The sequence below is a fragment of the Rhinatrema bivittatum genome, chromosome 7, assembly GCF_901001135.1.
Source record: "Rhinatrema bivittatum chromosome 7, aRhiBiv1.1, whole genome shotgun sequence".
NCBI classification, from domain to species: domain Eukaryota; kingdom Metazoa; phylum Chordata; class Amphibia; order Gymnophiona; family Rhinatrematidae; genus Rhinatrema; species Rhinatrema bivittatum.
In genome coordinates, this window is record NC_042621.1 from 135802988 (window position 1) to 135818429 (window position 15442).

General features: G+C 48.0%; 1 protein-coding gene across 4 annotated transcripts in view; it reads right to left on the reverse strand.

Annotated features, from left to right (window-relative positions):
- MTSS2 (MTSS I-BAR domain containing 2) overlaps positions 1 to 15442 on the reverse strand; it is a 271361-nt gene that overhangs the window by 82924 nt on the left and 172995 nt on the right. For 2 of the 4 annotated variants that reach the window (XM_029609226.1, XM_029609224.1), the window contains exons 5-7: positions 3870 to 3961; positions 2396 to 2470; positions 860 to 868 (exon numbers count right to left, since the gene is read on the reverse strand). In XM_029609226.1, coding sequence (XP_029465086.1) covers positions 860 to 868; positions 2396 to 2470; positions 3870 to 3961 — 176 coding nt within the window. The remainder of the gene's footprint in view (positions 1 to 859; positions 869 to 2395; positions 2471 to 3869; positions 3962 to 15442) is intronic. The other 2 variants (XM_029609227.1, XM_029609225.1) reach the window with 1 other exon arrangement.

The following is a 15442-nucleotide window of genomic DNA, read 5'->3' on the forward strand; positions in this document are numbered from 1 at the left end:
GTGTGTACGTGGAAGCAGGGGCAGGGAGGACACCCAGCAGGATGGGCTGGAAATGAAACTGACAGCGGGAGGCTCAGCCCCCTCCTCACCTTTTGTGCAAATTAAAGGGGGAACGAGGCCCTTCTTCCACCCATGGAAATATCAGTTCTTACAGAGAAAAAGCCAGAGCGATTACTGGATTCTGAGTGCATTTATCGGGGAGGGGGGTAGAATAATCAGAGAAAAGATTTCAGTGCACTACTTTGGGCGCCTACACGAACCCTACGGACACCAGCACATTTTGTTGTCCTGTTTTTTTTGGGGGGTTTTTGTTTTTTAAACTCTCAATGCAAAGCTTTCAGTGCTTTATAGCCTTATTGGCTAAGTCACATAAGCAGCACCACAAGACGCAGCACGCTGTGGGAGGAAGGAAAAACAGGAAGGACCCAGGCAACCTTTGGCACAGAGAACCAGCGCCGCCCTTTGGCAAAGAGAACCCAACATGGATTTCTGTGGCCAAGGAAAACGGACTCTGAGGTTGCGACGCGATGGAGCGGGATTCCTCTGCTGATCCGCGGTGGACTGGAGGGAAGACAGGCTTCAAAATGCCAGAATCCAGCATGCTGCCCAGGGAAGGGCCGAGGGGCTGGCAGTCCCTGTGTTCACCTGTTCACTTTCCAGAGCTTGGCTCTGCACAAGGGACTTTCTGTGCCCAGCAACTCGCCAGCCTCCCGGGCATCTGAGATAAACAGGTCATTTCTAGCCCAGCCACTGGGAGAAAATCACGACAAATGAAACGAGGCAAGGGTGGGGGGGGGGGGGGGGGGGAAATTCAAGGGGAGAAAGTGAGGAGCAGAAAGTCGCTTCACATTTGACTTACCAAGCAGCTCTACAGGAAGGATGTGGGAAGGAGGAAGACAGGAGAGAGGGGAGGGGAGGGGAGAGAGAGAGAGAGGGTAAGTGACAGGAGGCTGCGGCACAAGAGTCGTTGTCAGATAAGGTGGGGCAAAGCACCCACAGAAGGGTAAGTAACGTAATCAAAACTGGCTGTCCTAAGGGCAGCCCGGGGAGAGGCCACAGCAGGCCAAGAACAGCTCAGCCGGGTTTAATGCCACCAAATTTTGGTTTGCTTGCTGATTATAATTTGGGATGTGGCGGAAATCTGGTGGCAGCACTGTAGAATCTCCACCTCTATCAGGGCCATTTGCCAGTAGAGTTAGGAGGTGATTTCCTAAGGAGTTGCGCGTGTAAAAGTAGCATAGGTCGTAGCGATTTTCAAAAGCCCATTTGCTCGTGCAAATTCCATTTACGTGCCTAAAACCTTTTGGCAATTCAGCCCTATGGAGTGAATTTTCAAAGGAGTTATGCATGAAAAAGTAGCAATTTTCAGAAGCCAATTTACATGCAAAAAGTCCATTAACATGCACAAAACCCAATTTTACGTTCGAAAATCCTTTTGAAAATTACCTCCTCTGTATTTTTCGGTATAACTCTGGCTCTATGCCAGCAGCGAGATATGACAGGGCATGCCCTGAAAATGATGACCATATAGCAGGACAGAGCAGAAAGTACTGTGATTCTAGTATGGGACTGGCTGTGACCTAAGCTACCTCAAAGCAGTTTTGTGCATAAAAAAAACAAAAAAACAAACAAACAGAAAATAAAAGGCAGAACTGTGCTAGGGAAAACTCTAAAGTCACTCCCTGCACTGCTCTCCTTGTGCCAGTACGTCTCCAGTACTGTGAGTATCTCCCAGCACCAGCTCCAGTACTGAGCGGCCTCCTCGTGCTTTGCATGTCCCACCAAATTTTCAGCCACGTGCCTGCTCACAGGAGTGCAATCTGGATGCTTTCTCTAGATCTCTAGAAGTGGAAGCTTTGTGAATGATGCCGCATTTCCAGGACTTCAGTGTTGTGCCATTCTCCTGGCAGAGCCAAAGACTGGGTGGGACAGGACGCCACCCTGATTCTCAGCTATAAACTATTCTGGAGCTATTCTAACCTCACAGAGATTCTCAGGAGAAAAAAATATCCCCTATCGCACCTCGGTGAGAATCAGACGGATTCTGTAATGCTGCCACCTGTTTGCCAAACCCACATCTCCAGCAAGACAATCTCCCATCAGCTGCATGATTCAAGTAGGTGTTATATCAGCAATGCTCCCAACATTGACGTCTTTATTACATAAATTCCTGATAGAGCTCTAACAGTGTGCAAGCCATGTGTGGCACTACCCAAGTCCTTGTTCTAAAGATTGCACAACTTCAATGTACATTGCAACCCATGTACAGTTGAACAGACTAAGAGTGCAAGGATAAACTCCAGAGTTATCAGAGGTTTTGGCTTTGGAAAAGGTTTTCTGTGAAGGGCTGGGAGAGGAAGGCATATGGAAGTTGCAGGGGAGAGTTGAGAGCTACCTTTCCGAGCTTTCTTCTGCAGTTTCAGAGTATCTGAGGACTTCTTCTTAATCTCATGGCGGGCTCGTTTATATTCTGGGGAAGAGAAATCAAATATTAAAAAAAAAACAACACAACAGCGTAACCAGTGAGCCCTGTCCATTAGGCTCTGCTTGCTCTCTACTACCATGGGTCTATCTGTAGCCATCCTCAAACAAATCACTTTTTCTCTCTCCCCTTCCCTACACTCAGCTCACCCACTCCATACATACATACTTCCTTCTCTCTCCTTTTCACACATTAACATCTATCTGCCTCAGCTGCACCCCAGTCTCACAGATTCCCTTCTAGGAGAAAAAACGACTACTACAGAAGTGCTGACCCCGTGGCAGAATCAGTGCAGCTGTATCACCAAGCACTTCCCCGCAGACTGAATACAAGTTTGGGATTTCTTTTGCTCCTGAAACCTTTGGGATGGATGACCTCCAATTCTGTGTTCAGTTATCTTCCAAAGATTCCTTTATTTTCTATGAAGTGTCTTCTTTGTCTAAAGGTTGCCTATGGCCGCCCAGTTGCTATACAAAAGGTTCAACTAGGGCTCTTCCTCGACCCACATTAAGAACATAAGAAATTGCCATGCCGGGTCAGACCAATGGTCCATCAAGCCCAGCATCCTGTTTCCAACAGAGGCCAAAACCAGGCCACAAGAACCTGGCAATTACCCAAACACCAAGAAGATCCCATGCCACTGATGCCAGTAATAGCAGAGGCCATTCCTCAAGTCAACTTGATTAATAGCAGTTAATGGACTTCTCCAAGAACTTATCCAAACCTTTTTTGAACTCAGTTACACTAACTGCACTAACCACATCCTCTGGCAACAAATTCCAGAGCTTAATTGTGCATTGAGTGAAAAAGAATTTTCTCAGATTAGTCTTAAATGTGCTATTTGCTAACTTAATGGAGTCCCCCTAGTCCTTCTATTATCCGACAATGTAAATAACCGATTCACATCTACTTGTTCAAGACCTCTCATGATTTTAAAGACCTCTATCATATCCCCCCTCAGCCGTCTCTTCTCCAAGCTGAACAGCTGGAAGGAACCTTCCTCAACTCACAGTAATTAAGTCTTTCCTCAACCTGTATAATTCAGTTGATCCCGTCTAGCTCTTCTTTGACCCACATCATTCAATGGATACCCTCAGGCCTCTCCTTGTGATCCAAAGGCACCCCTAAGGGTTCTCCTAAACTTGTGCCCTTTAAAATATTTCCTTAGACCTCTCCTCAACTTACACTCTCTCAAGTATACTCTAGGGGTCCTCCCTAACCTATGTCATCCAAAAGTTTCCCCCAGTGGCCCTCCTTAATATATGTCATTTGAAGGTTCCCCTGGGGGCCCTGCTTGACATGTGCTCTTCAAATATTCCTCTTGGGCTCTTTCTAGACCTATACTGTCTGAATATTTATCTGGTCACCTTCTGAACTTGCTTTTTACCTTTTGCATGATCTTTGTCGAGCTGGTTGGCAGTTTTCTTCCAGTCCTCAATCCTCTCCTGAAGCGGGTTAATGAGGCTCTCCATGAGGGCACTGAAGAGAGACAGATGGCCATGTGGTGAGACAAGGGACTACGTGAAACAGCGGAAGTACGAGATGGTAAAAGCGTATAATGAAGGCAAGAGCAGAATGTGACTGGCCAGCATGAAACGGGGATCGCACAAGATGAAGACGGGGGAAAGCAATAGATGAGGACAATGACCATGTGAGACAGGGACAGTGCTGCAAGACAGCAGTGACCGACCGAGGGCAGCACTGCAAGGCTGTTAATTCTTTCAGACATCTTCTAAACTTATCTTCTACTTACAGAGGCTGGAGTCTTGACATTTATCTAATTTCAGCCTATGTTTAATTTCCCCATTTAAATATTTTTCTTTGGTCCTCCTCTCCTACCAGTGAAGTCACTAGGACAGAATTCTGTCTGCTTTCCTCTGTGCTCAAGCACTGGCTGCATAACCCTGTGGCCGTCCCAAACTGAGCTTTGGTTACTGCAGATGGTGCTCTTAGGCAATAGTTGGCATTTCCCATTTGGCTTGTACCATGTCTTAAAATTCCAACTTAACTACAAGAAATTCACACTGTTTGATCTATATGTAATATTATCAAGCAAAAATATCAAAAATATATTTTTCTTTTGTATTTGTATGTATTATTTTCAACCTCTTTATGCTCAATTTATATGAGGACGTTCTGAAACAGAAACCATACAAACCTTTGGCAAAACTCCAATATACAGATTATATATTTCTCATCTGGACAGAAGGGAAACATTCACTTAAACTATTCCACAAGGACTTCAACAATTTCCGCCCTTTTAAAAAGCTCACCTAAGGGCATTCCACCATTAAGATCAACTTCTTAGACTTTTAAGTACAAATGATGACGACCAACTGTGATGTACAAAAAAGCTCTCCACTAATTGTCAAATATCTAGAGAACTCCAGCTTCCATCCCAGTCACACAAAGAAATCAGTAATTTACAGTCACACTAGGTATCCCACAACATTAAATCTATTTGAATAAAGACACTAGATATAGACACCGCACTTTTCTCTACAACACCTTCATCCACCAGGACCATTCTGCCTGCCTAAGAAACAGAAATGGAATATATGAGACAAATCCACACAGTAAATCTGCTACAATACAAAAAATACATCAACTAACCATATGCCCTTTGTCACCATTTACATACCCATGATATCATCCTGCAAAGGTATTATCAAGGATCTTCATTGTATGCTTAAAATGGATGAAACGCATTCATTACGCCACTTATCATAGCCTACAATCAACTTCTCAAGCTTTCTAACCTACTCATTAGAAACAAACTGCTATCTAACCAGAAACAGGACTATGAGTCAATCCACCCTACAATAAGAAGAAATGCAAGACTTGCAAATGTGTATGACCACAAACTGCCATTCCTGCTCCATTCTGTAAACCTACAGGCCTTCTACAAATCCAGAAATGTAGTGCATCTCATCTTGTGTAAGAAATACCCCAACAATCAATATATGGATACAGCAGTGTAGCGAGGGAGGGGAAGCAATGGGGAAAGGAGAGGGGGGTCAGAGCATCTTTTAAAATATTTTTTTCAGCTGCACGCAAGTAGAAGGCAAGAAGAGAGTGTTATTTAAAATGTCTGCTCTTTCTGTGACATAAGCATTTCTACAAGTAGGATGGTGGTGGGAAGGGAGGGGGGTTGCAGGGGAGACAATACAAATGTATTGGCCCCGGGCACCGGTGACCTTTGCTATTCCACTGGTGGGATAGACCAAGCTCATTTTGAAAGGGAAACTCTCCAGGGAGTTTCCGTTTAAAAATCCAAGCCAGTGGGGGAAAGTATCCGATTATTTTGCACCTGTTTTGAAGTATGTGCAAAGTATGCACGTTCAAGTATGCACTTTCCCTCCCCTGACCTAACCTTAGCCCATTTTCCCCTACATGGAGAGTGGGGATAACATTTTAAAAACACAATTTTACACAGGTAAACAAATCTTTACCTGTGTAAAATTCTTTGAATATGGATCTCTATCTTTCACACAAATTTCTATGCACCTGTGGTTCAGGTATGGACCCTTAGGCAGAGGGGGAGTTGGAACTACCTGCGGGGAGGAGCCCCATAGGTCCCCACCATTGGCAGGCGGAGCTGGCGGGAGCAGAGGCCTAACTGGAGCTTCACCAATACCAGCCCATGTTCCCCTTAGGTTGAGCTCTCGGATGCTGGGGCCAACTGGTCTCAGGTGTGGGCCTCTGGGGAGAAGAAGATCCTTCGGGTGGAAGTTGCAGCAGGCCAGCACATAGGAAAAAGTGGCAATGGGACAAGCCGCAAACAGGATCAGGTTCAGGCTGTGGGCTGAGGCAAGCAGAGTTCTCACAGAGTCATGGTTCAGACAGTGGTCTGGGCAGGCAGCTGTTGCAACCGTCCCTTCTCGAGGGCTTCACTCCGCCTACCTTTCTTTCCTGGCACCTCCTCTCGCTGTGAATGGAAGTCTGGCTGCCGCGGCGTCTGTCTGCCGCCCTCTCCGGCGTCCCTAGACCGGCTTGGGCGCTGCCTCCCGCCATGCTCCCGCTGTACCTTAGGGCGCGCACGCCTCACAGCCCTCACTCTTATTTCCTGCTTGGCGTGAACCTCAGGGGCGTCCCCCTGTGATGACGTCACACTGCCTGGATATTTAAAGCCTACACTGTAGCCTTTGAGTTAGCAAGGGGATTCCTTACGGATGGGATTCGCTCTCTGTACTCAGCTGCTCTGCTTTTCCAATACCCATTGGACTCTTTAATGCTAACGGGGTACCCGCTCCTCGGGGGCCTTACTTGCTTTTCAGGTCGCTATCAAGAAACCGGTACTCGCTCCTCGAGGGCCCATGTTCCCTGACTTGCTGCCTACTCCAACCCTCACTTCTGCCTGGAGGAATTTGCTATCTTCAACACCAGTGAGTAATACCATCTTCACCTCAGAATTGTCCCTGGAACCAGGTACTCACTCCTCGAGGGCCTGCCTCCGTTCCAGCCCTAGTGCCATCTCCTACGTGGAACCGCTGTGAGAGTACATTTCCTTCAAGCCTCTCAGCTCTCAGGGATCAGGTACTCGCTCCTCGAGGGCCTGTTCTCCCTATCCTGGGGTTCTTCACACCGGTGCTTGTGCATATTCCACTGTACTCATTATTCTCAGTTCTTTCCACTACAGCATTGCTACTGGAGGAGTCGCTGTTCCAGCGCCTGAGGGATACTAGCCCAGCAGGGCTACTTCTGCTGCTCACTGCTGCCACCTCTGGTGGCTTCATCACCTTGTCTAATAAAAGATCAAATCTCTGTGTTTGTGTGTCCTGAGCTAGCCTGACCTGTGGCCCCTCACGGGACCTTCCCCCTGTGGGCATGGTCAACTGCCACAGTGTCCAAGGGTCCACCCAACCCTCACTAGTATTAACAGATTGCTAATTCCATGGATCCGGCACATCTCAATGCCTTACAGGCCATTCCAGGCCTGGCCCTGCGCATTGCTGAACAACAAGATGCATTGGAGAAACTCACTTCTGCGTTCCATCAGCTGCACGCACAGAAGACGCAAGGCACTACTTCCAGTAATGAAGGTCAGTTATCTGAAGTAACTATAAAGACTATGGTATCTCTGGCTGCTCCAGTTCTTTTCTCTGGAGAGATTCAAAGAACTAGAGGTTTCCTAAACCAATGCTGTATGCATTTCGCATTGCAGCCTGCACACTTCCCCACAGCCTACACCAAGACTACATATATTCTATCTTATCTTGATGGAAGGGCCTTGTCTTGGGCTTGAATGCTGTGGGAACATGAGGATCCAATCCTGCAGGATACTGATGGATTTTTAGAATTATTTAAATCTGTCTATGATGATCCTGCTCGAGTGACTGTTGCTGGTTCTGATTTGGTGGACCTGAAGCAAGGCAACCGACCACTGGCTGATTTTGCAATAGAGTTCAAGACTCTTGCTACAGAATTACGCTGGGAACCTAGATGCCTGAAAACTCTCTTCTTCAGAGGTCTGAATACCCGCTTGAAGGACGAGCTTGCCGCTCGTGAGACACCTGACTCGCTGGATGAACTAGTGGCTTTGGCTACTAGAATTGACCTCCGGCTTCATGATAAGGTGAAAGAACTCAAGCCTACTAAAGGACTGGTTGACTGGTTCAGAAGGAGACTTGTACTAAACTTGCACTTCGGATGGTTCCAGCAGTACCTGTTGCCAGTGGAGAAGAACCGATGCAACTTGATTGCGGTCATTTGACTTCAAAAGAGAGAAAACTTTGGAAAAGGTTTGGCCTATGTATATATTGTGGACAAGCTGGTCACAATGTCCCAACATGCCCTAGTCGTCCGGAAAATGGACGGGCCTAAGTCCTGCAGGAGGACAGTTCTTAGGCCTTTCTAAACCTTCTCCTCCGCGCTCTCTACCAGTCTCCCTGACTTGCGGACCATCTACAATCCAAACTCTTGCCCTTGTGGATTCAGGGGCAGGAGGTAACTTTAAACTTCGACACCTAGTGGAATATTTGAGGATTCCCCTTGTTCCTTTGGAAGCTCCACTACTTTTGTCATCTATCCATGGACAGCCTTTGCCCGGTGATGTGGCTTATCGCACCGAACCAGTGACTCTTCGCACCAGAGTCCTCCATACGGAATTGATTCCCTTCTTTGTGTTAGAGAAGGCCATGGACCCTATCGTTCTGGGGTTACTCTGGTTGCAGTGGCATCAGCCTCCTTGGAACTCTCTCGTTGGGGCCCAGGTTGTCATGGCAGTTGCCTTAAGGAAGTTTCTCCTGTTCTCTGCATGATTACAACTCCAGTGATGGCAGGACTGCCGACTCAATACGCATCATTCAGTGATGTGTTTTCCAAAGAAGCTGCTGACATCCTCCCTCCACACAGGTCTTATGACTGTGCCATTCGGCTGAAACCAAACACTAAATCTCCTAAAGGACGTGTCTATCCACTCTCTGTGATAGAGAATAAGGCTATGTCAGAGTACATCGAGGAGAATTTACAGAAAGGTTTCATTAGACCTTCAAAGTCACCAGCGGGTGCAAGATTCTTCTTTGTGGGGAAGAAGGACGGAACCTTTACGTCCTTGTATCGACTATCGAGGTCTGAACAAGATTACGATTAAAGACCGCTACCCCCTGCCTTTAATCTCAGAGCTGTTTGACCAGCTTCAGGGGGCCAAGATATTTTTGAAACTTGACCTGAAGGGGGCCTACAACTTAGTCCGGATTCGCAGTGGTGACGAGTGGAAAATGGCTTTCAACACTCGAGACGGTCATTTTGAGTACTTAGTAATGCCCTTCGGCCTGTACAATGCACCCGCTGTGTTCCAGAACATGATGAATGACATTCTGCGGGATTAGTTGTACACGAGTGTCGTAGTTTACCTAGATGACATTCTGATATTTTCTCAGAATCTGTCTATGCATCTAGAAGATGTCAAGCAAGTGCTACTAAGACTCCGAGAACACCAACTCTATGCCAAGCTATCCAAGTGCAAATTCCATAAAGACTCCATGGCTTTTCTTGGCTACATTGTGTCTAAAGATGGCTTCCAAATGGATCCCCAAAAATGAGAAAGTATTAAGAACTGGTCCCAACTTACCAGTCTGAAGGCCCTGAGATGAGTTTTGGGGTTCACCAATTACTATAGAAGCTTTATAAAGAACTATTCTTCTTTAACCGTGCCCTTGACTGCAATGACATGAAAAGGGGCCAATGCTTCTAAATGGTCTGTGGAGGCCATTTCTGCGTTCGAAGATTTAAAGACTGCCTTTTCCATGGAACCATGCCTACGTCATCTGGACCCCAACAAGCCATTCATTGTAGAGGTCGATGCCTCTGACGTCGGTGTGGGAGCTGTTCTGAGCCAGACTGGAGATTCCAAGTCCTTACATCCCTGCTCTTTCTTCTCACGACGTTTCTCTCTGGCAGAGAAGAATTATGGGATCGGTGAAAAGAGCTCCTGGCTATTAAGTTGGCATTTGAGGAATGGCGGCCTTGGCTCGAAGGTGCTCAACATCAAATTACCGTGTTTACGGATCATAAGAATCTAGAGTATCTCCGCCATGCGCAACATCTTAACCATAGACAAGCTAGATGGTCCTTATTTTTCAACCGCTTTGACTTCGTGCTCAAATATCATCCCGGAGACAAGAATACCAGAGCTGATGCCCTATCACACTCCTTTCTCTCGGAGGATATTCCGGAAGAGCCGCAGCACATAATTGACCCGAAGAAAGTCGTCTTAGAGGCTACTCATTCTGTGCCCACTAGTAAGACCATCGTGCCAAAGCATCTCAGAAAGAAAGTGTTCTATTGGGCACACGATTCCAAGCTGGCAGGCCATCCTGGTCAACGCCGTACCCTGCTGAAGTTACAGAAGCATTATTGGTGGCCAACTATCAAGGAAGGTACACTCTCCTATGTGTCATCTTGTGCCAACTGTGCCAAGCACAAACCTACTTCTGGCCAACCTTGGGGATTGCTGCAACCGCTTCCAGCTCCGGAACAGCCCTGGATGCATATCGCTACTGATTTTATAGTTGATCTACCCCTTTCTGGAGGTATGAATACCATCTGGGTCACAGTCAACTGCTTCAGCAAGATGGCCCACTTCGTGGCACTGCCTGGCTTACCCTCAGCCTCGGAACTTGCGAAGCTCTTCATAGTCCATATCTTTCGCCTCCATGGCCTACCGAAGCACATAGTCTCGGATCGAGGATCACAGTTCACGGCAAGATACTGGAAGGCCCTGTGCAAACTCTTCAACATCTCTCTAGATTGTACATCTGCCTATCATCCTCAATCTAATGGCCAAACAGAATGGATGAATAGGACCCTGAAACATTTCATTCGGGCCTATGTGAGTTGCCATCAGAATAACTGGGCCGAACTGTTACCATGGGCTGAATTCACCATTAATTCTCATCCAGCAACATCAACTGGATCAACACCATTTGAAGTGGTATATGGACGTTTACCACCACCGCCACTTCCACTGAAGCTCTCAGTGACGTCCCCAGCAGCTCAATCCACTGCTGAAGAAATCCATCAACTTTGGACTCAGACAAAAGCCATGCTACTCAAAGCGAGTGATCGAGCCAAAAGGTTTTCTGACGCTCATCATTCCAAAGCGCCTGTCTTTCAACCTGGTGACAAAGTCTGGCTATCCACTAAGCACCTTAGACTGAAGTTACCCTCCTCTCAATTTGCACCTCGCTACGTTGGACCATTTCCAATCCTCCGACGTCTTGGCTATGTTACTTACAGTCTGAAGTTACCACCTGGATTGAAAATCCATAACGCTTTTCATGTTTCACTTTTGAAACCACTCATCATGGTCGACTGTGACCCAGATGGTATTCATACCTCCAGAAAGGGGTAGATCAACTACAAAATCAGGAGTGATATGCATCCAGGGCTGTTCCGGAGCTGGAAGCGGTTGCAGCAATACCCTCAGGTGGCCAGAAGTAGGTTTGTGCTTGGCACAGTTGGCACAAGATGACACATAGGAGAGTGTATCTTCCAAATATCAGGAACCACCTGTCATCAATGCAGAAGATGACCTAGAAATCAAGGTTGAAGCCATTCTTGATGTCCACAAACGAGGCAAAACCTGGGAATACCTTCTTTCTTGGGAAAGTTTTGGCCCCGAAGAAAATTCTTGGGAGCTTCTGGCTAATATCCTTGACAAAGAGATGCTCCATCAATTTCATCTCTCGCATCCCGGAAAACCAAAACCTGGTACCCACAGAGACCGCCCTTTGAAGGGGGTTACTGTTGCAACCGTCCCTTCTCGATGGCTTCACTCCACCTACCTTTCTATCCTGGCACCTCCTCTTGCTGTGAATGGAAATCTGGCTGCCGCGACATCTGCCTGCCACTATGCTCCCGCTGTACCTTAGGGCACGTGCACCGCGCGGCCCTCACTCTTATTTCCTGCTTGGCGCGAACCTCAGGGGCATCCCCTGTGATGATGTCACGCTGCCTGGATATTTAAAGCCTACACTGTTTGCTAGCCTTTGATTTAGCATGGGGATTCCTTATGGATGGGATTCGCTCTCTGTACCCAGCTACTCTGCTTTTCCAATACCCATTGGACTCTTTAACGCTAACGGGGTACCCGCTCCTTGGGGCCTCACTTGCTTTTCAGGTCGCTATCAGGAAACCAGTACTCGCTCCTTGAGGGCCCATGTTCCCTGACTTGCTGCCTGCTCCAACCCTCACTTCTGCCTGGAGGAATTCGCTATTTTCAACACCAGTGAGTAATACCATCTTCACCTCAGAGCTGTCCCTGGAACCAGGAACTCGCTCCTCGAGGGCCTGCCTCCGTTCCAACCCTAGTGCCATCTCCTACGTGGAACCACTTTGTGAGTACATTACCTTCAAGCCTCTCAGCATTCAGGGATCAGGTACTCGCTCCTCGAGGGCCTGCTTTCCATATCCTGGGGTTCTCCATACCGGGGCTTGTGCATATTCCACTGTACTCATTATTCTCAGTTCTTTCCACTACAGCATTGCTACCAGAGGAGTCGCTGTTCGAGCGCCTGAGGGATACTAGCCCAGCCGAGCTACTTCTGCTACTCACTACTGCCACCTCTGGTGGTTTCATCACCTTGTCTAATAAAAGATCAAATCCCTGTGTTTGTGTGTCCTGAGCTAGCCTGACCTGTGGCCCCTCACGGGACCTTCCCCCCGTGGGCGTGGTCAGCTGCCACAGTGTCCACGGGTCCACCTAAACCTAACTAGTCATAACAGCAGCATTCGATCAGAAGTGGAAACAGGCAGTGGTCAGTGGCAGGCGGAGGTCAAACAGCATCAAGGTCCAATCTGAGATCAAGCCAGAAGTTCAATCCAAACAATGCCAGAAGTCTGGTCCGAGGTCAAGCCAGAGGTCCAATCCAAGGAGATGAGGGAACAGGAGGAGGAGGAAGGAGAATGAGGAACCATTGGGGCAAGACGAGACACTGAAGACAGAAGAGGGAGAGATTAACCACAAAGACACAAACTCAGGAGACGACCAGACTGCCAGGGAACCACGAACAAGACACAGGAATACAGCAGAAACCAGGAAACAGAACACAGGCAAAGCACTTCTCCAGGAGGACTTGACCTATTGCTGAGGCAAGGCTGGAACTTCCAAGGATCCCTTTTATAGGGTAGAGCTGCTGATGTCTTCAGGAGAAGCCACCGGGAACTTCCCGCCACTGGCTCCATAAGAGCAGAGCCATTGGGGCGCATGCGCCCTAAGAGGACTGAGCCCCATGGCTTCAGCAACCCTCCACCGCATGGAAAGAGGATGGCCTACAGAGGCAGCACAGCGCAGTGTGCCATGTGCAGGAGAGACAGCCCAGCGCCGGGAACACGCATTCAAGGCCCAGGAATAGATGCCGCGATTACCTGTGCCCGCACAGGAGGCCAGCTGCGACACCAGGAAATCGCCTAGTTGGGCCTGGGCCAGAGGTAAGAGTGGAGGACCACGGAATAGGATCGTGGCCCGCTGATTGCTATAACCAAGACATGCAGATATCAATAATGATAATGTCCCCTGAACATGCAGTCCTATGAGTATAAAGCACCTGCATACTTGGCATGGGAGCAGGTGCTAAGTACATGCCAGAAATTATGCATAAAGATTTCAATACTGGTTTACAATAAACATATTGTCTGGAACAATCTGAGTAAGTGTCATTTGTAATCCACACAAATCTGCTGACGTTTTTAGGGGGTTGAATACTTTTGCAAGCCACTGTAAATGCTAACTTCAGCCTTGCAGTCATATCTGAAGGAGAGACCTATGTGGTCTTGACAGCTCATATGCTACAACATTTTTAGATTATTGTTTCGCTGGTTCAATAAAAGGAAACACAAAATAAAAAGAATCCATCAATCAGTGCAGCCACTAGAATTCCGTACTTTGTATTTTGTGCATTTTCATGTATTTATTCTGCTTTCTATGCTCAGTAAAGAGTATCTTTCTCTTGATGTCAGAACTGCTCCATCCTAGGGAAAACAAATATCTTAGTTTCCCTTCGCTATCCTCTGGAGGCAGCATCAAACATGAGGGATGCCTCCTGAAAACCTTTGAAACATGTTAAGGACTGTACTGCTCACTATAATGTGCCTGTACATATACAATGACACTATTCAAGAGGGAAGGGGGATTATTCTTTGGGAAAAAGGTATTGATTAACAGCTAACCACTGCTGCAACCTAGTAGAAAGGTGAATCACCTTGGCTCTTAGATATTGTCCCCTGTCTGATCCCCTGGGTGTGTGCTAGGCTAGGCAAACCACCCTCGCTCCGGGGCAGTGCCCCTCATCTGGTCCCTTTGGTATGTACATCACCCTCGCTCCGGGGCAGTGCCCCTCATCTGGTCCCTTTGGTATGTACATCACCCTCGCTCCTGGGCAGTGCCCCTCATCTGGTCCCTTTGGTATGTACATCACCCTCGCTCCTGGGCAGTGCCCCTCATCTGGTCCCTTTGGTATGTACATCACCCTCGCTCCTGGGCAGTGCCCCTCATCTGGTCCCTTTGGTATGTACATCAACCTCGCTCCTGGGCAGTGCCCCTCATCTGGTCCCTTTGGTATGTACATCACCCTCGCTCCTGGGCAGTGCCCCTCATCTGGTCCCTTTGGTATGTACATCACCCTCGCTCCTGGGCAGTGCCCCTCATCTGGTCCCTTTGGTATGTACATCACCCTCGCTCCTGGACAGTGCCCCTCATCTGGTCCCTTTGGTATGTACATCACCCTCGCTCCTGGGCAGTGCCCCTCATCTGGTCCCTTTGGTATGTACATCACCCTCGCTCCTGGGCAGTGCCCCTCATCTGGTCCCTTTGGTATGTACATCACCCTCGCTCCTGGGCAGTGCCCCTCATCTGGTCCCTTTGGTATGTACATCACCCTCGCTCCTGGGCAGTGCCCCTCATCTGGCCCCTTTGGTATGTACATCACCCTCGCTCCTGGGCAGTGCCCCTCATCTGGCCCCTTTGGTATGTACATCACCCGCACTCCTGGGCAGTGCCCCTCATCTGGCCCCTTTGGTATGTACATCACCCTCGCTCCTGGGCAGTGCCCCTCATCTGGTCCCTTTGGTATGCACATCACCCTCGCTCCTTGGAAGAACCCCCTTTAAGTGTGTACAGGTCACCTTCACTCCTAGGTAATGCCTCTTTCCTGGTGCTATGAGTGTGAACTGCAGTGGGTGAGCCAGCTTCACTTTAGATATCAGATGTGTGTTTGCATAGGAGAGGGGATAAAAACAGTGCTTTTTATTCATTTATCTCTTTCATCTGATGTAGCAGTTCCATAAGAAGTCAGAGGAATAACTGGAGTCAAAAGATAAGACATGCAGGAGGCAGCACACAGCCAGTCAAAGACTGATGTATCTTCATCTATCAGAGAAGCCTCTTGTCACTCACACTACCGTGTCCTGCCATGCACATCCATGCCACATCGCTCATGCTCCATGTCCTGCCACACACAC